The sequence below is a fragment of the Streptopelia decaocto genome, assembly GCF_964273445.1.
Source record: "Streptopelia decaocto genome assembly, chromosome: 9".
Lineage (NCBI taxonomy): Eukaryota > Metazoa > Chordata > Aves > Columbiformes > Columbidae > Streptopelia > Streptopelia decaocto.
In genome coordinates, this window is record NC_138664.1 from 21293954 (window position 1) to 21315741 (window position 21788).

Genomic DNA, 21788 nt, shown 5'->3' on the forward strand with positions numbered 1-21788 from the left:
CTCGGCCGAGCAGCTGGTCCCCGGGGCGAGCTGAGCTCTCCCGTTTAATCGGCAGGCTGACCTCATGCGAAATGTTTCCAAATCAGTTAAGCAGGGAGCGCTGAATGGTTATTTATAGCCGGGGGTGGATGCCTGCTGCGTGACGGGCTGCGAGGCTGATGACATCTGTTCACTTTAGCAATTGAGCCCGAGCTTCAGCCGGCGTTTAATGAGCGCCCCATGCAAATGAGCGCAGCGTGCCAGGTACGCAGGGCCTTGAATTTGTTTACAGTGCAACATGTATACAGTAGATCTGGGCTATTTTTTTGGCTCTTCCCTGTTGGAAAAACTCCGTTGCAGGCCGCATTGTGGTGGTGATGCAGCGCCAGGGCGCAGCACCTGCTCCTGACCCTCACCGCGTCTTTCAGTCAACTTCTATTTTTGTCACTCAACCTGAAGCATTTTCCTTGAAAATATTAGACTGGAAGCTACCAGTCTTTTATTTTAACTCTTTTTCTTTAATGATCCCTTCTGTGCTACAAAGTTCTCCCAGTTCAATTTGCAGGGTTTTCCTTTGCGCTGTGGTAGGTGCACGCTCAGTACAGACCACAGCTGCCAAAGGAGCTGCTCCGTGGGCAGCACGTCTTCCTTGGTAGGTACCGCAAATACTTCGGGGTGTGGAAACATCCACGATACAGAAAGCAGGACTGGCAGGTGCTCCAGTGACAAAAGCCTCCGTTCTTCCTCTTCTAGATTTCTTTAGTAGGAGCACTTGTATTATGCAGCGGGGCGAGCGTCTGGGTCCCGGCCTCGGCACAGCGCAGAACCCCGAGCGCATCTTTAACCCGACCCATCAGCATCGCATATCGCCGCAGAAATTATTGCGAGCCCATGGCGAAGCAATTCGTTTTCTCCCTCTCTGCTCATTTTTCCGCCCCTTGCTCTTAAGGCAGGTGGAAGGTGCTGGAGTGTGACAGCCGGGCTTGGGCTGCCATCCCTCAGCCTTCCGCATGCATCAAGGTATTTTCCTCTTCAAAAACCTGCTCGCAGAGGGAAACCTGGAGCTTGTCAGCTGGTGGGCCTTTGAGCAGACAAAAGGGAATGCTGTGGATTTGAATTTGAATGCTCCAGCTAGTTGGTGACGCTGGGGAAAGCGCTCAGGCTTTTGTGTGACCAAATAAGCTATTTTAAAGCCCTTTAAACCTGACTCCGGATATTTTCACTCCCGGGACACGGGTTGCTTGTCTTTTTCTCTTTTAATCTTTCCCTTAAACAAGCCAGGGTCGTGGCAGGAGTGTTTTCCTGGCCTTGGGACCTGGCAGGGCCTTTTCAGCTGGGTTTATCCGCAGCAGAAGGGCTTTGCCAAATGCCACACCATAGCCAGGCTCTGAACATCCTCACACACAAGAGCAGACAAGCAACCGAATTTACTTAATGATCACTCTTGCCCAACTTTGAAACAGATAATTTAATGTATTTCTTCTATGTATGCCTAGTTGGAGTGTTTTAGGATTACTTAAGGACAGATGCTTTTCTGAAAAGCTCCCAGAAAACTTCTCTGAATCATCACAGAATTCAAATTCAAAGATCAATAATCACGGAATATTGAGTTGGAAGGGACATCAAGGATCATCTGGTCCAACCTTTCTTGGCAAAAGCCCGGTCTGGACAAGCTGTCAAGCTCAGTCTTAAAAGTGTCCGATGTTGGGGAATCCACCACTTCCCTGGGGACATTATTCCAATGGCTGATTGTTCTCATGGTGAATTTTCCTCATTGGAGGAAGTAATTTGCACCCATCGCCCCTCGTCTTTTCCATGGGTCTCCTTGCACAAAGGAATCTCCATGTACTGCAAACATTCTGGTAGGTAAGAACTTACAGAACAATTTATTATTACTATTGCAAATATATTCAGTGGAGAAGAGGTTTTATTAACATTAGCATAAAGTACTAAATCTTACTAGAGCTTCATTATGATTTGAGCTTCAGTTCATGCATCAGTGATAAAGCAAATTTCCCCCACATCCTCTTCAGCCAAAGAGGTGTCCCCAGTGACCAGCACTGTTGCGTGGAGAGGACCAAATTCTGTGGTAAAACCCAGCGGGGGTTCACTGCACAAAACCCGTCTGTCTCTTAAAATAAAACCTTTTAAGCTGGAGCTCTGGGATGCTCGGCTCTGTGACACTCAGCCTGTCAAAGCAGGATAGGGACGTGGCTCTAGGGGACCAGCAGCAGGGGTGTGTGGTATTTGGGGGTGTCTGCGTAACCCTGTGAACTGGGGCCCTATTTCTGCACAGGGAAACTGCCCAAGGAAGCAGGCTTGAATTTGGTGTGGAGGAACGGCCCCACTAATGCTGCTCCTCCCACTCCAGCCCTCTGATATTCATGCTGTCATGAGTAACAATTGCTTGGGAAAGCGCTTGCTGGGAGACCGGCATGACCTTTCCTGTTTTTACCAAGCATCCAAACAAAGCTGAAGTGGCACAAAATAGAAGGTCTGAGTGTACAGCCCTCCTTTCCCATTTGAAGAAATTCCAGCTGTTTGGGTTGAATGTAAGAATCTCCAGGTGGTTGGATTGAGTTGAAGGTTCCCCAGCTGGTTGCATTGAGTTGAAGAGTCTCCATCTGGCTGGGTTGGGTTGGGTCTAGTTGAAGATACCCCAGCTGGTTGTGTTGAGTTGAAGAGTCTCCAGCTGGTTGGGCTGGTTCTAGCTGAAGGTACCCCAGCTGATTGTGTTGAGTTGAAGAGTCTCCAGCTGGTTGTGTTGAGTTAAAGACTCTCCAGCTGGTTGTGTTCATTTCAGTTGAGTTGAGTAGTCTCCAGCCATTTGGTTGACTTCAGTTGAAGAGTGTCCAGCTGGTTGAGTTGGGGTAGGTTTGAAGAGTCTCCAGCTAGCTCTGTTGAGTTTATTTGAGGTGTCTCCAGCTGGTTGGCTTGAGTTGAAGATTGTCCAGTTTGTTGGGTTGATCTGAGTTAATGATTCTCCGGCTGGTTGGGTCGATTTGAAGATTCTCCAGCTGGTTGAGTTGAGGTCCTATGGACCTCATTTTGGAGGCTTAAAACTTCAAGTCAGAGACCTCAGGAGAAAATCCTTGGCAGCAGATCCTCTGGGGTGGAAGGGGAACCTGTTGTGTTCATGTCCTGTTCCCATGCGATTGTCTCGATGTTGCTAGCTGAGCACACAGCGTGTATCGGTGGTATTGCTGCCGCCCTGAGGCTTATCCTGCAAAAATAGATAGTGCCCCTTGGCTGGAGGATTTTGCCAGATCTCCTCGGGATAAAGCTCAGCCGTCACAGCAGGTGGCTTGCAGAAACGTCTGCTGGTGTGCAGCTGCAGTCGGAAACATTTCAGCTTCCCGAATGTCAAAGAAACAGGATGGTCAAATAGCGCAGATGACGTCACGGTGTAGAGTTTCGCTGTAGATCACTTGGGCAGCCTCATCCAGATAGTCTGTGTAGATGCCAGTCGCCCCACCTCGGAGTGGAGGTTGCAGATATAGTATAGGGGGAGCACTGGGTCTTAAAAAAGAGCAAGGAAATTATACAAGCTCCTGGCAACGGCTGGTGAAGTTGGGAAGGTTTTGCTCCTTGGGAAGGTGCCATGTCAGAGGAGATTGAATTAAAAGCCATTGAATGTTCTAGAGAGGCAGATCTCCTGCCTCTTCATGCACAGCCAAAGAACTGGAAGGTAGAAGAGCTGGAGCCGATTAAAAGAGAAAACGTTTTGTGCAGCATGACAGGGCTGTGGGACCCACCACCGTGGGGTGGTGGTGAAGCCAGAAGGCCGTGAACGGGTGAGTATTGGTGATACCAGTTCAATACTTATGATTCGAGCAGAAGTTGGGCTGCGTCATATGGCACAGATGGACCGCAAGCACCACTGAGCAGACCCAGGCAGGGAAATGATGCTAATTTCCTGTTTTCTTTCTTTGAGCAGGTTGCAGCAACAGTGGGACAGTCTGCTGGTGACCCGAAACATCCAGTGTCCGCTCCAGCCGTAGAGACGGGTCAGCAAGCCAAGAAGGTAGAGGAGCTCAGGAAAGAGACACCTGTCACCCCACAGTCCAGGGGGCCCGGGAAAAGGACAAATCCTCGGCTGAGGCCTCAGGAGCCACCAAAGCCACCACCAGCACCTTCTCCAGATCACGTGCAGCCCAGCAAGGAGCACTCTCCCCCTAGGAAACAGGCAGAAGGACATTCCCGTGCTCTTGAGGGCAGAAAGACCCAACAAGGACTGTTAAAACAAGAGGACAAAAGCCAAGGCGAGGAAGAGCCATTGCTAAAGAAATCGAGTCCTCCAGAGCTTGGCCAAAATGCTCCTCTGGAGCAAATCACCCGTGAGCCAGCAGTCAAGGATGGGACGAGCAAAGAGGCAGGAGCAGAGCTGCTCAGGAGCCCCCGCGCCGCAGAGGCGGGAGGGAGCGTCGTGGCGGAGCCGTCTCCCGGGGCCGTGCGCCGTGAGGCGGGAGGGATGTCTCTGGGACATCAGGAGCCTGGAACACCATCTCCTGCACCAGTTCTGCCTGCCAAGGAAGAGCCGCGTCCCACTCCTGTGGCAGAGACATCAGTGGCACAGGAGGCACCGCGTGCAGCTCACAGCGTCCCAGGGGTGAAGGTGACAGCAGAACAGGTCCCGACTGGGGCCCAGCTGCTGCCTCCCGTGAGCAGAGACACGGAAATCAAAAATGCAGATGGATCTGTCCCGCAGGGGGAGTTTTCAGCCAGCACGTTGGGGAAAGAGAGCACTAAAGCAGCGCCCATGGGACCTCCGGGGAGAAAAGGAGGAGAGCAACCGGCCACGGCTCCGCGCCAGGAACCGCCAGCACCTGCAGGCGCTTTTGACAGAGGTGTTGAAGTTCAGCCGCAGGTACCGTCAGTCCTGCCTGCCCCCGAGAGACCTCAGGAGATGTCTTTGGAGGAGAAGATGCAGCACAAAAACCTTGTTTCCTCCTTGAAGAACTATCTGCTGCTGCTTTTAAAAATGTCAGACAGCAGTAAGGACGCCACAAAAGAAGACACGGACCCCAGGGATGAGGAGCAGCCCGATGCAGAAGTCGCACTCCCAGAGATAGGCATCGCAGGCCTGAGCCCCCGCACCTCCAGGAGGGTTTTGGAAAAGGTACAAAACAATCAGCTCTTCCAGACAGCAGAGAACTTGCCTCTGACCCCCAGGACATCCAGGCGGATCACGGGCATGATTAACGAAGAATTCATCAGCAGCAAGGAGATGCTGGCTGCCAGGCCTGTGCCACCGAAGAGGCGCAGCCGGGGGGCTCCGGAGGCGGAGGGGCCACCCCAGCTCTCTGTGCCCGCCATCGTGGTGGGCAGCGTGCCGGCAGCAGGAGCAGGGCAGCCTCCTCAGAATATTTCCAACTTTCCTCCCGTGGGCCCCGAGAAAGAGAGCCCTGGCGACCCTCTGGCAGCGCTGCCTTGTGCCACGCCGGAGGAGCTCGCGTCCGGGGCCCGCCGCAAAATCTACCTGCCAAAAACCAAGCAGATGGGGGAGGAAGAGGAGGCGTCCCCAGAGAGCCCAGGGCATCTGAGGAGTCCTACCGTTTCACCACGGCAATCCAGGAAGAACGCGGCTGTGCTGCAGTCGCCTGTGCCGGCTCCATCCCCTCCCGCAGAGCAGCGCTCGCCAGCCCTCGGGAGGAAAATGGCCATGCTGGAGGTCCCCAAGCTGTACGAGGAGCCCACGGGTGACAGCGCTGGTGACCACGAGGGGCCTGAAGATGCTAAGTCAGAAGCACAGCCAGCAGAGTCCAAAAAAGCCAATAACCCATTTAAAGGTAAGGGAAGAGGTGATCCCCATGAAGCGTTTCCTCCCAAAGGGGGTCTGGTCAGCTGAGCCAGCTGAGGCCACATGAGTTTTGCGCATTTGCAGGGGTTTCAGCGTCACCCTTTGGCCATGTGAAAGCAAAAAATCTGCCCCAAGACTCCCTGGTGCAGGGAGGGCAGGGGATCGTGAGAGACATCAGCCCTGTGACTGTCTCCACAGCCTGGCCAAAGAAATCATGAAATCCTTGTGTTCTCGTTCTGCGTGTCCTGCTCCTCGCCATGCCTCATGCTGGGCAGGGGCCCACTGCGTGTCAGCGGGGTGCACGCTCCTTTTCCAGTGCTTATATGCACTGAATTACCAAAGGCATAATAATTCAGTAGATAAATATTTCCTCCAACATCGTGTGGTGTTTTTCCCCACAAGGTATCGCAGCGCTGCGCTACTGAACATATTTATACGGCTTGTATCCCAAGTGCTGGGGTGGGCTGACGCGTCCCCGCGCTGTGTGTGTCACCAACAGCCTCTTTGCACCCTGTCCTCAGCTCCACAGGTGATCCGGAAGATCAGGGCAGAACAATTTTCTGACGCGTCAGGACACCTGAAACTTTGGTGCCAGTTCTTCAATATTTTGAGTGATTCGAAGCTGATATGGTACAAGGACGAGATCCCTGTAGCCGAAGCCCAAAGGAGGTAACTTGCCAGCTCCGCTTTGCTGTAGTCTTTGTGTGTAGGCCTGGCTTTGGGCATTAAATCTAGCTCTTTACTGAGGAGAAGCTGCTCCTTCTGCTTATTGCACAGCACAGTATTTTGTGGCATTTATCTTCTCAGTGCCTGGAGAGGGAGGGATCGCCCAGATGGGGAATCACTGCCAAACTTTTCTATCTATAGCCTGGCTTAAGGGCTGATGTTTGAGTAGCAGAGTCCTGGGAGGGCAGGGGCTGGACCCAAACCTCAGCGAGGGCAGGGAAGGTGCTGTGTACGTCTTGGAGCTGGCTGTAAACTGCAAAACTGGGATACATGTGAGGGCGGTAGCTGTGAGCTGTCACATCTCACCCGAGCAGGCGCTTCCACACAGCCACCACTGGCAAACACCAGTGGGGAAAAGGCAGCTCTGGCTGTGCCCTCTCTGTCCCTCGGCACTGCCCTGGTGCACGGAGAGCAGCTGCGGGGATCATTGTGTCCTGGATGCTCCTTTGGGTGCGTTATGGATTCTCAAGGGAGCTTGTGTGGGAACATCATCCACCTGATGGCTTTCAGCATCCCCTGAGCTCCCTTTATCATGAGCTGGCAGCAAGAGCCGCTTCTGGGGCAGAAACCATCTCCCATGGCAGACACTTGAGCTGGGGCAGATGGACCAGGAGCAGAGCAGATCAGAGCCTGCTCCGCCAGCAGGGCTTGGGATGAAGGTCCCACCTTTTCCCTCTGCGGCCCATCATCCCCTCTCTGGCTCACGCTGGCTGTGCAAGGCAGAAACAGGACTTTGGTCCTTCTGGGACCTGTCTGCCTGCTGTGTCACGCCTGGCCTGTCACTCGGAGAGGGCCAGGCTGCAGGATGGGGACTGGTGTCTGCCCTCACTCCTCAACAGCTGAAAGTGAAGCTGGACACCTCTGGGGCTGTTTGCCTTCCAGCCACCCCATCCAGGGGCGGGTCTGTTGGCCCAAGCGCAGCCCTGACCCAGTCACACAGGCAAGTACTTTTATCAGTCTATAGCCCAGTCTATAGCCCAGATTTTGCGGGGCTTGCCTGGGAGGTGAGCATCTTCGTGAGCAAAAACTGCCGAGCAGGACTCGTGGTGCCATGAGGTGCCAGGGCAGCAGCCGGGGTGCTCCTGGGCTGGATTCCTTCGTCGCCCCGGCTGGTTTCCTTTGTAGCCTCTCCCATCCCTCAAGGGCAGCGTGGTGCCCCCGCAGAGCCCACGCGGCTCCACGTGCCCCCGCGCACCCCGTGGGGCTGAGCCCGTGCTCTGGTTTCTTCCAGCGCTGGAGACGAGGGCCAGGCAGCCCTGGCCATTGTGCAGGCGTCCCAGAAGGACTGCGGCGTCTACCGCTGTGTGATCAGCAACGAGTACGGCACTGACGCCACCGATTTCCTGCTCAGCCCAGAAGGTGAGGAGCCCTCAGCAGCCCCGCAGCTCTCCTGGCCGTGCCGAGCTGCGGGAGGGCTCGGTGCCGGGCTTGCGTGCCCCATAACGCCACCCCTGCGAGGTGCATCTGCTGATTGACGGGGGATTCACACCATCCTCCGTGCCGTCCCTTGGTGTGGGGGTGCGTGAGGCTGGCGGGATCCTGGCAGGACCTTGACACCCCTTTGCTTTCTGTCTCCTCCAGTGCTGTCGGGATTTATCTTGCGGGAAGAGATCGAAGGTAAGAGCCACGTGCTGCTGAGCTGCGTGGGGGGCCGGCAGCTCTGCGGTGGGGGCAGGACCTGCCCGCGGTGTCCCCCCTCACCAGCTCTTCCCTCTGCCAGTCGGGGAGGAGATCGAGATGACACCCATGGTGTTCGCCAAGGGTTTGGCCGACTCAGGCTACTGGGGCGATAAGCTCTTCGGGCGCGTGGTGAGCGAGGACGTGGAAGTGGGCGCTGGTTTCCTGCGCAAAGCCTGCCGTGCCAGAGCCATCTACGGCCTGGAGCCCGTCTTCGAGTCCGGCCGCACCTGCGTCATCAAAGTGCACAATTTCATTGTCTTTGGGACCAAGAACGAGAACAGCCTCATCGAGAAGAACTACGATATCACCATCCAGGTGGGCACCTTGTGGGGCACCCTCTGCCTGTCTCCTCCACTCCTTCCCTTTCTGTGCTGTGGTCTGCAGCTCTGGGCCAAATTTCTTCATTTCTTTCCACTTCTTGAGTGCTCTGGAGTGATGTCCCAGCAGGCTGGTGTCCTTGTTATTCTTGGCTTCGGCTCTTCTCTCTGAGCAACACGAAGCAGCTCAGAGCTTTCCCATGGCTTGTCCTTTGACCACCGGGACAGGGAAGCAAATGGCCGTGGTCCCGGGGGGTGCCTGGCCAGGCGAGGGGTCTCAGGGTGATGGTGCGGGGCAGGGCAGTTCCCTGACTCTTCTGTTTGCATCTCCAGGAATGTAAAATCCAGAACTCCAGCCGCGAGTACTGCAAGATCTTTGCCGCCGAGGCACGAGCTGTCCCTGATTTTGGAGCGGTGCCCGAGTGAGTGAGGAGCTGCGGCTCTGCTGGCTTCACACCCCGGCAGAGCGTCCCGAGGGATGGTGGGAGGGTTCCCCGTGGGTGATGGGGCCGTCCCGAAGGGCAGCGTGCTCTTCTCCCACCCTCAGACAGAGAGATGCTGGGGGAAGGCAGGAGTCAGGGTGTGAATCGCCACTTGCTGCCTTGGGAGAGCTCGCCGGCTGGTGCTGACCCGGCTCTGTGCTCCCACGCAGGATAATTCCTCTGTACCTGATTTACCGACCGTCTAACAACATCCCTTATGCCACGATGGAGGAGGACCTGGGCGGGCCCTGTGAGCAGTACTGTGTCACTGAGAGAGATGGCAGCTTGGTGGCACGAGGCACCTCGGAGATCGTACTCAAATGCTGCACCTTCCAGCATTGGGTCTACCAGTGGACAAATGGAAACATCCTTGTGACTGACATGGAAGGTAAAGGGATCTCCCATCTGCTTCCCGTAGCCCCTCGCCACCCTCTGGCCTGCAAAAGGAGGAGGAAAAGCCCCGGCCTTGCCCTCCTGCCTGTTCCCCACGGAGCGCTGCTCCCGGGGTGATGTCCTGGCGCCGGTGCCGGCGCAGAGCCTGGTTGTCCTCCCTTCCATTGCAGGAGTGGGCTGGAAGATGACCAACGTGCGGATCGCTACCAACCTGAAAGGGTGAGTGACGCCGCGCTGCGGGCGCAGTGGGAAGGGCCGTGGGGGCGAGCGTGGCCCTGTGCTCCACTCCCTGCTCCGGCGGGACGGCTCCTGCGCCACCAGGGGCTGAGCACGGCTGTGTTGGCAGGTACCAGGGGCTGAAGGAGAGCTGCTTCCCCTCCCTGCTGGAGCAATTCGCCGCCGCTCACCAGTGTAACCACTACTGCAGCATCCTGGGCCTGAAGCCGCTGGAGCCACCCAAGCCCAAGGGCTCCAAGAGCCCCTCCATGGGTCGGAAATCTGCCCAGTCCAGCCCCCAACTCCAGAAGAAGGGGCTGGCGAGTCCCCAGGGCACCCGCAAGGCTGCTGTGAGCCCCAAGAGCTCCCGGAGAGCTGCCGAAACGGGGGAGGCCCCGGCAGCCTCCAAACCCGGCTCAGGAGAGAGCGTTGAGTCTGGCCACCCGCAGTAGCCGGAGCCGCTGCGGCTGGGACCCCCAGCTGCAGACCCCCGGCTCTGGACCCCCAGCCGGGGCAGCGCGGGGCCGGGCTGGGAAGGGGAGACCCTGGCAGCGGCCGCTGCCGCCGCTCTCCTCCCTTGGGCTCCCGCCCCGTGGCACTCGCGTGGTGTGGTGTGTGCTAGTGTGAGCGGCTCGGCTGGGGCCACGGGGGGCTGTGAGCCGTGGGGGGCACAGGTCCCCCCCAAATACCTCTTGACAAGAGCTGCTGCTGGTGGTGGAGCCCGCAGGGCCGTGTGCCGTGCACTCAGGCTCGCTTTCCTTTCTTGACTCTCCGTTTGCCTTCCTTAAGGGACAGGCCATCATCCCCGCTCCCTCGGGCTCCCTGCCTGGCTCCCCTGGGCAAACTGGGAGCCCGGGCTGCCCTCCTGGCTCCCAGCACCTCTTGTCCCTCTTTGCGTCCTCCAAAAAGCCACTGCGCCAAGCCCCGCCAGCGCTCCGTGTCCAGGATGTGAACCCCAGCAGCGCCCCGGTGGTCCCGCCTGTCCCGGCACACCAGGATTTAGGAGGTTTTGCTGCAGAGGGGTGTCGTGGTTGAGCTGCAGGGCTCCTGCTGCTCTCGCGGGGGGCTCTGGATGCAGGACACGGGTGTTGCTACTGGCAGCTGCGCAGGGATGGGATTTCGCACCCCCGGCCCCCCTGCGGCCTGGGGTGAGCCTCTCGCCCCCTCGCAGCGTGGCTGCCGAGGACAGTGCTGCCGCAGGTGCCGCCAGCGCCGTGGTAAGGATGCTCTACCTCACACGGGACACCCGGGGCAAAGGGGAGACCCCTCCTGTGTGCCAGGCGCTGCTTTGGCACAGGCGGGTGTCCAGCCCGCAGGACTCGCCCCCACACAGAGCCCGTCCGCCCTGCGCAGCCCCACAGCGCGGCCTGGTCCTGCTTGCTTAGCGTCACCCCTGCTTGGGACGTGTCCGACCCCCATGGCAGCAGGAGGCAGCCGTGGACACGAACTGGTGCTCTCACTGGAAGGTAAAGCGCCCTGCGGTGCACCCAGCCTCCCTCATGTCCGTCAGCTCACTCGGGCGTGTGGTGGCCACCGGAGCGTGGCCGTGGGCAGCCGGGCCTGCGGAGAGCCCTGTGCTGCCTGGCCGTGCCAGAGCATCGCCGCCCTGCGCCACAGAGCATCACCTCCCTGCGCGGGAGCACCGGCGGTGCCACCCGCACGCCTGGCCGGGCCTGGGTGTCCAAAGGGGGCTGGGTGCAGGCCGGCGGGGGGCGCAGCACGCTGCAGGGTCCTGGTGCTTCGTTGTTGTAAAATAACCATGTACATAACGCGGCCGCGTTGGTGAATGGGTGCTCTCGGGTGCAATAAAGCGCGAAGGACTGGCCTGTTCCCCGGCGTGTGGGCCTTGCGGAAAAGACACACCTGGGTGCAGAACGGGGTGGTTTGGTAAATGTCTTCAGGTCACGGCTGTTCCCCCATCCGCACCCTGCAGGGAGAGGAGGGTGGCTGGGGACGGACTCTGCGGGTGCTGAGGTCCCAGCGGACGCTCACTGGCCACCGCAGACGCGGTCGCAAGCGCAGCCCGAGCCGAGCATCTCGTGCTGTGTGGGACGGTCGGGGGCCAGAGAGCGCTGAGGGCGAGCAGGTGGGGATTTCCATGATTTATTTGGGAGCAGTTCCTCTGTGTCCACAGGGCCGGCACCTGAGGGTGCTGGTTGCAACAGGGGTGTCCATCGTCACCGCAGCGGAGAAGACCAGACACACAGGTCTCTGACAGGGCTTTTTCCACCTTTGGGCCGGTCCTGGCGGACCCCGGTGCTGCCAGGCCGTTGTCCCCAGGGCAGGCAGCTGTCCCTAGGCTGTCCCCATGCAGGACGTGTGGTTGTAGCGCCCGCAGCACTGCGCCAGGCACGGCTCGCTCTGCGCCAGCCCGGCCCAGGCTCCGCTGAAGGAGAGCGTCCCGTTCACGAGCACCGTGCTGCAAGGAGAGGAGCACGGTCAGGAGCTGCTGCCCCACCGCTGCGTCCCCACGCAGGACTATGTGGCTCTGGGGACCTTCACACCCACCTGGCAAAGAGCTGCTGGCAGCACGTGTAGGTGGTGTAGCTGGTGGAGCTGAAGTTGGTGGTGCTGAGGAAGGTCACGCAGTCGCCCACCTCCGTTGGCACGTGGAGGAGACCTGGGGGACAAGGTCTCCTGGTCGGGGCTCTCGAGGGACCATGCTCGCAAATCCCACACTCTGACTGTGCTTGTTGCAGATCCTGGGCCTGCGTTCACAGGTTCCATGCACCATCCCACCTCAAGCCCCGTGACCTCAGAGAGCTCCTCGCAGCACCCCAAATGTCCCAGTCCCAGCCCGGTGCTGGATGAGGGGCCACAGCTCCTGGGCTTGGGCAGCCCCTGGCAAAACCATAGGGGACAGCAGAGGGTTTGGCAGCCCTGGCAGAGCCACGGGGAGGACACCCCAGCTGTCCCCATCCCCACACCTGCGTTTATAGGGGTCTCCAGCCCTTTGCCTGTCCCTCCCCAGCGCTTTCTGGGACCCACCTGCCAGGCAGGCGTTGAGCATGGAGACGCAGATGCCGGTGAACAGCGCTCGCAGCACGATGGAGGCGAAGTCGCCCTTGCGCTCGGGCACCAGGGAGGCTGCGGGGCAAAGCGCAGACCGGGGCGAGTTGGACCCTTGCTCCAGCTCTACCCCGGCTTGGGGACAGGGAGGGAAATGTCCCAGGGCCACAGCTCTGCCACATGGTGCCCACCCAACCCCTGGTGTCCAGGGGACAAGGTGGTCCCAGGCAGCACCCAGTGCGCTGTGTGCCTGTCCTGGCGGACACCCACGGGTGATCAGCCAGAGCCCTCGGTGCTCTCAGCGCTGGAGTCTCTGCTCTTTACGCCATGGCTGGGTGGCACCTGGGCTTGTGGGACACGCACGTGCTCCTGCCCGTGGGTGCAGTGCAAAACCCAACCATATCCTGGGCGGCACCGAAGGAGTGGCCAGCAGGTTTGGGGGGGAATCTGCCCTTCTGCCCCGCTCTGGTGAGACCCCCCTGCAGTGCTGGTCCAGCTCTGGGTCCTCAGGACACACATGGACCTGCTGGAGAGGGGCCAGAGGAGCCCCAGAAATGATCCGAGGCTGGAACAGCTCTGCTGGGGACAGGCTGAGAGAGCTGGGGTGTTCAGCTGGAGAAAAGAAGCTCTGGGAGACCTTATTGTGACCTTTCTGTACCTAAAGGGAACCTAGGAGAAAGCTGGAGAGGGACTTTTTACAGGGTGTATCATGACAGGACAAGGGGTGATGGCTTTAAACTGAAAGAGGGGAGGTTTGGATTAGATATACAGAAGAAATTCTTCCCCACGAGGGTGGTGAGAGCCTGGCCCAGGTTGGCCAGAGAGGTGGTGGCTGAACCATCCCTGGGGACATCCCAGGCCAGGCTGGACGGGGCTCTGAGCACCCTGAGCTGGTGAAGATGTCCCTGTCATGGCAGGGGGGGTGGAACTAGATGAACTTTAAGGTTCCTTCCAACACAAACTATTCTATGGTTCTGTGACTCTGTCACCTCATGCAAATCCTATTCATTGGTGTGATGGCAGAGACCCAACAGGATGCGTGTGGGCAGGAAATTCGCGCTGCTCCAGCCGAGCCCTTGCTCCCTGGCACCCGACGCGGTCACACTCACCCAGGCCCCCCAGCATGATCCCGATGGAGCTGAGGTTGGCGAATCCACAGAGCGCAAAGGTGGCGATGGTCTCAGCTCTCTCCTGTTGGGCACAGTGACAGGACGGTCACCTCAGCCCAGGAGCAGCCCCGGAGAGCCCGGAGCTGAGCGCCGTGTCGCAGCTCCCAGCCCAGCCAGACTCAATGGAGATAAGTCCCCCACCCCAGTCCTTTCCCCTTCAATTATATTTGGGAGTGAGGATGGAGGTGGTGGGCAGCCTGCCCCAGGGGAACAAGGGACCTTGTAGCACCATGATCTGCCCCACCAGATCACTGAGAAAGGGCTTCACGGACTCCTTCGGGATGACCCTGTACCCAGCAGTGAGTGGTCATCCCAGTCTAGTTGGCCATAGTGCCCTCCCAGCCCCAGCTCCGTCAGCCCCTTGCATGCCCACCACCCGTCTGACCAGCCAGGCCCCACGCCCCGTTTCGACTGGCTCCATTCCTGTGTCCCTCACAGATATCCACTGCTTGCGGCTCCCGTCCCACTCCTCCAGGCCCGACAGGCGATTCCTCTTGTACGTGGCCAGCTGCTCGTACGCCACAAACTCGTTCAGGAAGATCTTGATCCCCAAGAGCTCGGCCACCAGCGGCGAGTCTGCCCAGTCTGCCCCCATGAGAAAGGCCACCGGCATGAGGACGTAGGAGCAAATCACCTGGGAAAAGCATCCCAGGAGGGAGCAAGTCAGGGCTGACCGTCCCCGGCTTGGACGTCCTCTGCCAGGGCCTGCCAAACACCCAACAAGGGTCTCAGCAGCGGGCGAAGGTGGGGATAGGTGGGGGATGCAGGATTTGGCAGCCTGGACCATGGGGATACCTGGAAGGAGAGCCCCTCGATGTCCACCATCCCCCCAAACCAGCTCAGGGCAGCGTTGATGAACTCCAGCACTGCCAAGAAGGCGATGAGGTTGGCCGCGATGTTGGCCACAAGCCCCACGGAGGTGGCCGCCCCGTTGCTGGCAGCTTCCAGGATGTTCCGCTCCTCCCTGCGCAGCAAAAAGACCACGACGGGCTGGTGTGGCCGCGCGTCCCCTGTGCCAGGTCAGCTCTCGCTCTGGGGTTGCCCACGAGCCACAGGTTCTCCCAACCTCAGCCCACCCACAGTGTCCACTTGTGTCCCCAAACCCCCCCCGTGGCTTCCCCACGCTGGCAGGATGTCCCATCCCTCTCCTCGCACTCACCCGCTGGCCAGGTAGACACTGGCTTTGCCCTTGAACTTGGACTCCTCCACCTCGGGGTAGACGAGCTTGGACATGGCAAGGGCGCAGGGCGCAGCCATCACGGAGGCTGCGATCAGCGACGCCGCGTCTATCTGCAAGGCCAGACCGTGGGCTTAGGCACCTGCGTCCAAGGACACGTGTCCCAGCACACGTCTGGTAGCCGCTCAGAGCGGCTCAGGACTTCCTGTTCGCTCGGGCTGAGAAAAAGTCTCAGTTTCTCCCATCTGAGCTGCCCATGGCACGAAGGGCAACTCGGCTGGGTGGAGGCACCGCTGGCACCGCAGCCATCACGGACTTGGAGATAATAATCTCTCCTGCTGTTTGACCTAATCATGATGATTCTTGCCACTTCCTTGTCCCTTTTTGTCAGTATCAGAGCAATAGGTGGTGCAAGGTTGCAAACTTCTACCTGCTGACAGAGCCAAGTTCCCAGGCTCACCCCTCCCCTGCCCGCCGAGCGGCAGCGTCTCATTTCTCTGACCTTCTACCCTTGGCTCCTCGTTTAGACTAATTAATGTTTAAATAGCAGGAGCTCAGCTGGCAGGTCGAGGGGGAGATTTATTCCCCATTACAGAGCTCTGATGAGGCCTTGATCGGACACCATGTCCAGGGCTGAGACCACCAGGGGATACGGAGGAGCTGGATTGTTTGGTTGGGAAAAAAGAGGCCTGAGCGGGTTGTAGTTGCTGTTCCCAACTGCTCAAAAAGGGGGTTGGAGGGGATCCCCAGTGAAACGGTGAGAAGTAAGGACAGTTTCAGTGGGGAAATTCCAGTTGGATATAAGGAAAACAATTGTTCGCCACCCCACAGGGCACCCGTGGGGTGGACCAGAGAGGTGGAGGGAGATCTCCATGCATGGGGAAGTTCCCCACCAAGCTGGACAAGGCCCTGGGCATCCCCTCGGGCTCGGCCATCACCCCGTTTGGGCAGGAGGGTGGATCAGAGATGCCCAGAAGGGTCCTTCCAGGCTAAATGATCCCGTGATGCGGTGAGATTTGCCCTGCTCGCCGTGCAAGGACAGGCGGTGAGGGTCCCATGGCATTGCCTTCTGCTCCGCAGGGCTCAGGGGTTTCGGCCGGGCCAGTGAAGGTGAGGCTGGAAGCCCCCAGCCCTCATCCTGCTAATGGGCCGTGGGACACGTGCTGTGCGTGTCCTCCCCTCTGCAAGCCCAGGGCGGGTCTTGTTTGTCAGGATCCCGGAGCAGGGAGCGTGTGGCACGTCTGCTCGCGCACTCACCCCAAAGGAGATGTAGGCACCCATCACGCTGCCCGCAATGGTGGAGAAGCCACCGGTCATCACAGCGTGGACTTCTGAGCAGGTCATGTCTGCAAGGTACGGGCGGATGAGCAGCGGGGCCTCGGTCTGCGAGAGAGAAAACCCCATTGTCCTTGAAGCACGGCCATGCAGGGATGCAGGTCTCCTGGGAATGGAGAAGAAGACCCTTCCTCCAGGGCAGGCTCAGCTGCAAGGGCTGAGGGGCTGCATCTCCTGCCCAGGACCTTACCTGTCCCACAAAGATGTTCCCTGCCACGCTCAGGGTCTCAGTGGGAGTGGTGCCCATCGAGACCTGAAGGATCCAGGAGATCTGGGAAAAGACAAGGCCACCCCGTTCACAAAGGCGCCTGGCACCCTCCCCAAGGCAGGGCAGTGCTCGGGCCTCCTGCACAGAGGAGACCTCGGGAAGCACCCACAGACCAGGCTGCAACATCAGCCCTGGAGCTTGGCTTTCTCAGGAGGACGTGCAAGGAAAGGGGGTTTTGTGTCTATTCTTTTAGCAGGACAAATCACCCCAAATTAGTACCACCCCATGTTTTCTGGGACATCCTGATCACAGCAGTCAAAGAAGCCAGCAGGTTCTTCTGCTTTCCACCACCATCCCAGAGCCAGCTGGGAGGCCCTACCTTGAGAATGAGCCACTGCATGATGCCGAGGTAGTAGAGGACGGACATCACACAACTGAAGAAGACAATGATGGGCAGAGCCTGCAGGCAAGGCACCAGAGCAGGGGGTTAACGGAGGGCTGAGCAGCACATCTCAGTGCACTTGGGGACCAATCCCTGTGTCACATGAACTGGCCATGGGGTGCCACAGCACCGAGCCAGGCTGGCAGGACTGACAGGATCCCCCATGGCACCGAGGGGGTCTATGGGTGGGTAGAAAGCTGAGGGAGACCCATCCTTGCGCTGGTTGAGCTCTGCTCCAGCTGCATTCAACTCCATGCCCTCCAGGACCCAGCCAGGCCAGAAGAAACCCAAGAAAACCAGGGTCTGCCCCTCCCTCCCACACCCCATTCCCCAAGCTGACCTGGAAGGCAAAGACATCCTGAATGAGCGTGTTCCCAAAGACAAAGCCAGAGCCAGCTGTGGTGTAGCCCAGGAAGACCTGCAAGTGGAGAAGTGACGTGGTAGGATGGAGGTGTCCATCAGCTCTTTCCCTGACATCTCACTTCTACCCAGCAGGGGCCTGTACCCCAGCCCCTCATTTCCCCACCCCACCAGAGGAGCATAGGACAGAGTGAGCAGACACAGTACCTGGATCTGGTCACCCAGCCACTGGAAAGCTTGGACACCGGGGGTTGTTCGGAGGACAAAGAGTCCGAACAAGAACTCCAAGCCAAGGCCCCAGAAAACAGCTCTCCAGGACACCTGGAGACCAAGAGCAGAACGGAGATTGAGATGTTAGCAAAGCAAACAGCTTGTCCTCTCGAGCTTCCTTTGACAGCCGCCCATGGCAAACACCAGCTCATTGCGCCCTGGGTGAGGGTCAAGGGACACTAATAAAATGTCATGAAAACCCATGAACATCTCTTGGTGATAGTAGAAGCAGATGAGTTGGGATGCAGGAACTGGTGTTGGGACATGACCTGCCAGGCTTGCCTAGGGGGAGACAAGCATGGAGACCTTCTGCTGGTTTGACTGGTAGTACAGACCCTCTAGAGCAAAACTTCCTGTTCCTTTGGGGAAGGGGATGGAGGGATTGTCCAAAACATTGAAGCAGGTTGGGTTGGAAGCCACTGGGACTTCAATCATTTCTGCCCAAGCCACCCAAGCCACCTGAGGCTCAGGTCCACCTTCTGCCTGCAGGCACCCAATGCTCAGACATGGGTCTAGTGCTGGGTCTCTGGGTCTGACCCACCATGCGGGACATGGTGGAAAAGAGGATGGAGGCACGGTGGGGGAGCACTGGGTTGAGCAGAGGGAAGGAAAGAGGTGACGTAGCTTTGGGCTCCATCTGCCCAACCAGCTCGGCTCCCCAGGCTGTGCCCAGGAGCCCTGCTGGGCTTCTGCTTCCCCAGCGAGCTTCAGCCATGGGCCAGCGAGAAGGAAGCACTTGTTCCCAGTGCTGGGTGGCCACCTCCTGCGAGGGGACTGATGGCCAATACACCTGAAACACGTACTGCGCAGTGGTGCTTGGAGCAGGCGAACAGGAGCAGCACCAAAAAGCCAAATCCAGCTAAGGAGATGAGCTGCTCTGGGTTTCTGGAGGTGTCCAAAGCCAACCACGCGATCAGACCTCCCAGGAGGGCCACCCACAGCAGCCTGCAAAGGAGATCCCAGACTGTCACAGAGAGGATGTCCCCATGGGGACAGCAGCTCATGAAGGGCAGGAGCTAATTGTGTGGGAGTTGCCACCATAAGGTCCAAGCATTTGATGAAACCTGGGGCTCGGACACAAATGAGGGGTGTGAGTATCCACCACACTACTGAGGCTGAGCAGCAAGATGTTTCTGTCACAGCTTTTAAGTGTCCCCAGGTCGGGCCATGCCTCGTTATTCATGAGGTGCCTGCCCAGCACTGGGGCTTGTGTCCCATGCCACCGGCTGTCCATCACACCAGCCTGGCGCCGGTGGGGCAGCCATGGGCAAGGGGACCGGGTGCAGGCGGGACGTGGCTCTGCCGATCCCTGACTCACCATTTCAGCCACGGCCAGGACTTCTGGAAGCATTTCCCAACGGGGCTGAGGAGCAGCAGTACCCTTGCCCCGCAGTGCTTCTTGAAGAGGCTCCAGCAGATGAAGAAGGCAACCACAGCAGTCATGACAACCAAGGCAAGGGCTCGCTGGAAGTTGAGCCAACAGGCCGCAATGAAGTAGCACAGGTAGGCTGGAGAAGGCACATTGGGGGTCAGAAACATCAGGGCCATAGGGTCACGGACTCGTAACACTAACCAGGGCCAACAATGAGGTTAAGTTCCTCTGGATGTCCTTCCCTGGCCACCTTTGAGGCTCCCATCTGCACACGGGGAGGACTTAGGGACAGCAGCCCAGCTCACTGGTGACAGCAGCTCAGCTGCCTGGGGCACACGGAGCGAGCAGAGGAGGCACAGCAAACTCCTTGGGTATCAGGAGGACAGGGAGCCCTCACGGACAGGAGTGGTGAGGCGAGGAGGAGGCGGGCGGTGGGGCTGGTGAGAGAAGAAGCAACCTCCACGTGGGTAGACGTGCCCGGTGCTTGGGGGCCGGGGACACGACCAGCCAAAGGGGTGCGGAGATGGGGTCTCAGTGCCGGGAAGTCCTCACCTACTCCAAGGAGCCCCAGGACAACCCTTCTCAACATCTTGGCATGAGCCTTGCAGAAGCGCCGTGCCTTGGATACCGACTGCAGGACCTTCCTGGGGAGGGTCACACACCAGAGACGTGAGAGGCACGGATGGTGGATCCTGAAGATCAATCCAACCCATCCCAACCCTACCCAACTCTACCCTACCCAACTCTACCCTACTCAACTCTACCTACCCAACTCTACGCTACCCAAGCCTACCCAGCCCCAGGGAGCCAGGTGGTGACTGTTCCTGCCAGGGGGCTGTGGCAGCAGCGTGGTGCTGTAGGTGGACTGTGGGCTCCAGCAGCCCTGCTGCCCGCTCCCAGGAGCTGGTCCATTATGGCAGAGAACACCCCACTACACAGCTCAGCACCCCAGGCACCACGAGCAAAGGCTTTCTCTGGGTGGCTGCTACGGGGACAGAGACCTGTCACTGCCAGCCTATGAAGCCATATGGAGCCATCAGGCACTGTGTGCCCTGTGTGGTCAACGTGACCATGCTCTGCTCCCAGACAAGGTGCTGGTTTGGCTCCAGGAGAAAAGCTGGCTCAAGGATTGCAGACTTAGAATCATCGAATGTCCTGAGCTGGAAGGACCCACAAGGATCCAACTCCTGTCCCTGCACAGGACACCCCACAGGTCACCCCGTGTGTCTGAGGATGTTGTCCGGTCTCTTCTTGAACACTGTCAGGTTGGGCCGTGACACCTCCCTGGGAGCCTGTTCAGTGTCCAGCACCTCTGGGTGAAGAACCTTTTCCTCATGTCCCACTGACCCTCCCTGGCACATCTTCTGCCATTGCCTCAGGACTTGCTATGACCACTGGAAACACCCCCGACACACGCATCTCCAGGGTTATCCTACCTGCGGTGGGAGGAGGGTCCCCTTTCCCCTTCTCCTCCCGTCTCCTCCTTGCTTTCACCATGTGGACCATCACTTTCATCACAGAGTCCCTTCTCTCCCTGGAAAACACCGTTAGTGGGAGCACATTGAGCGGCTCCTGTGCCCTGACGCAAGGGGAGGGGAGGACTTACCAGGGGGCTGAAAGCCGGGTTATCCGTGCCCCTCTCAAGGCTGGCCAGGGTTATGGGGTTTTCTTCCATCTCCAGAAGTGCCACAGCTTCAGTGCATCAGAGAAACAGCACCGCGAGCGAGCACCGCCGGCTCGGATGGGATCAGCCCTGGGAAGGATGAAAGTCCAACCCCACTTTTCAATTTTGGGTCTCTGAGAGGAGAATTCCCTTTGCAGTAGGGATTCAGAGCAGTTCCTGCACCTACAGATCAAGGGACCATCCCATGGGATCCATCCCAGCCGTGGACTTTACTCTTCCATTCTTCCAAGGAACTGCAGCGGAGGATTAGCCGCAGCAGGGACAGCTGGTAGTCCCAGTTGGTGGCCGTGGCCACCAGCCTCCATGAGCCCCTTTGCAAGGGGGATTTTTGCAAAAAATAAATCTGCCTGCACCCTTCACTGTGAGCTCTCGGTGCAACAGAAAGATAAGGAAGAAGATTCTTTTGTGTTGAGAACTAGTACAGCCCAGGAGCAATGGGAAGTAATCTGAGGTAGTTTGCATGGGGACTGGCCCTGAAGCAAGATCATACTGGGAGAACCGGTCCAGCAAAGCCAGAAGAACCAGTGTTATGACAGGGCAGGAACTCCTGGAGCATCCCATGTGGACACTCTACCTGGAGAAGGGTGAAGGAAGAGCAGAGAAGTCACGGAGAAGGCAGTGACTGGCACATCTGCGTGAGGACTTGTCCTTGCTGTGCAGGAGGGTTGAGGTCTGCGTGCAGAAGGTGCAGACAGCAGGGTTGTCACCTGCTTCCTGCAGCGTGAGAATTAGGGGACACTGGAGGCAGAGACCCAGCCCCACACGGAGTGAGTGGAGGTGGGGAGTTTTGGAGAACATCCTGCTCAGTGTGGGACCTCAGGGTGGCCATGGGCTCCCCGGGCCAGCGGAGCTGCCAAGGGGACCACTGAGGGGTGCTGGCCTCCCGCACGTCCCTGGGCTCATGGCTCCTTGGCAGCAGTGCCGTGGTAGGAACCCAAGACCCCAGACATCCTCCAGGTTCCCCAGCACCCCCGGTGTCCCCCAGGACCCCTCCCCAAGACCCTGGCAGGGATCAGAAAGACATCCCTCCCCAGACCCACTGCCATTTCAGGGACACCCGTCAGAACCCCTCTGGGCTCAGTGATCCCCCCAGTCCCCTCAGCGCTTAGGGACCCCCTCAGGGTGCCCTCACGTCCCCCCTGTCCCCGTGTCCACCCCAGCTCGTACCC

The 21788-nt window shown here is 58.6% G+C and overlaps 2 protein-coding genes across 2 annotated transcripts in view; one reads left to right on the plus strand and one right to left on the minus strand.

The window, feature by feature from the left end:
• Positions 1–11423, plus strand: part of ALPK3 (alpha kinase 3) — a gene marked incomplete at its 5' end in the record, with an annotated part of 33605 nt that extends 22182 nt beyond the window's left edge. The window contains 9 exon segments of the mRNA XM_082061293.1: positions 3917–5768; positions 6301–6448; positions 7737–7864; positions 8087–8122; positions 8226–8500; positions 8836–8924; positions 9155–9372; positions 9548–9596; positions 9724–11423. Coding sequence (XP_081917419.1) covers positions 3917–5768; positions 6301–6448; positions 7737–7864; positions 8087–8122; positions 8226–8500; positions 8836–8924; positions 9155–9372; positions 9548–9596; positions 9724–10045 — 3117 coding nt within the window. The 3' untranslated portion in view covers positions 10046–11423.
• Positions 11424–11557: 134 nt separating this feature from the next.
• LOC309443838 (sodium/nucleoside cotransporter 2-like) lies at positions 11558–20773 on the minus strand. Its single transcript, XM_082061111.1, has 16 exons — positions 20372–20773; positions 19488–19663; positions 18882–19071; positions 18367–18508; positions 17501–17614; positions 17274–17351; positions 16871–16951; positions 16474–16554; positions 16206–16331; positions 14931–15061; positions 14567–14735; positions 14208–14405; positions 13712–13793; positions 12582–12680; positions 12102–12213; positions 11558–12012 (listed from the first exon to the last, which is right to left on the minus strand). The coding sequence occupies exons 1-16, from the start codon at positions 20608–20610 to the stop codon at positions 11889–11891; spliced, it is 2142 nt and encodes a 713-aa protein (XP_081917237.1). The 5' UTR covers positions 20611–20773; the 3' UTR covers positions 11558–11888.
• Positions 20774–21788: the final 1015 nt, after the last annotated feature.

Bases quoted from the DNA above. Each gene is read 5' to 3' on its own strand.
- LOC309443838 (XM_082061111.1), bottom strand. From the start codon at position 20,610: ATGGAAGAAAACCCCATAACCCTGGCCAGCCTTGAGAGGGGCACGGAT. The intron at 19,072-19,487 runs GTGAGGACTTCC...TGCCTTCTCCAG, and splicing joins CCTGGGGCTCCTTGGAGTAG to CCTACCTGTGCTACTTCATT. The intron at 16,555-16,870 runs GTAGGGCCTCCC...GTCTTTTCCCAG, and splicing joins TGCAGTGGCTCATTCTCAAG to ATCTCCTGGATCCTTCAGGT.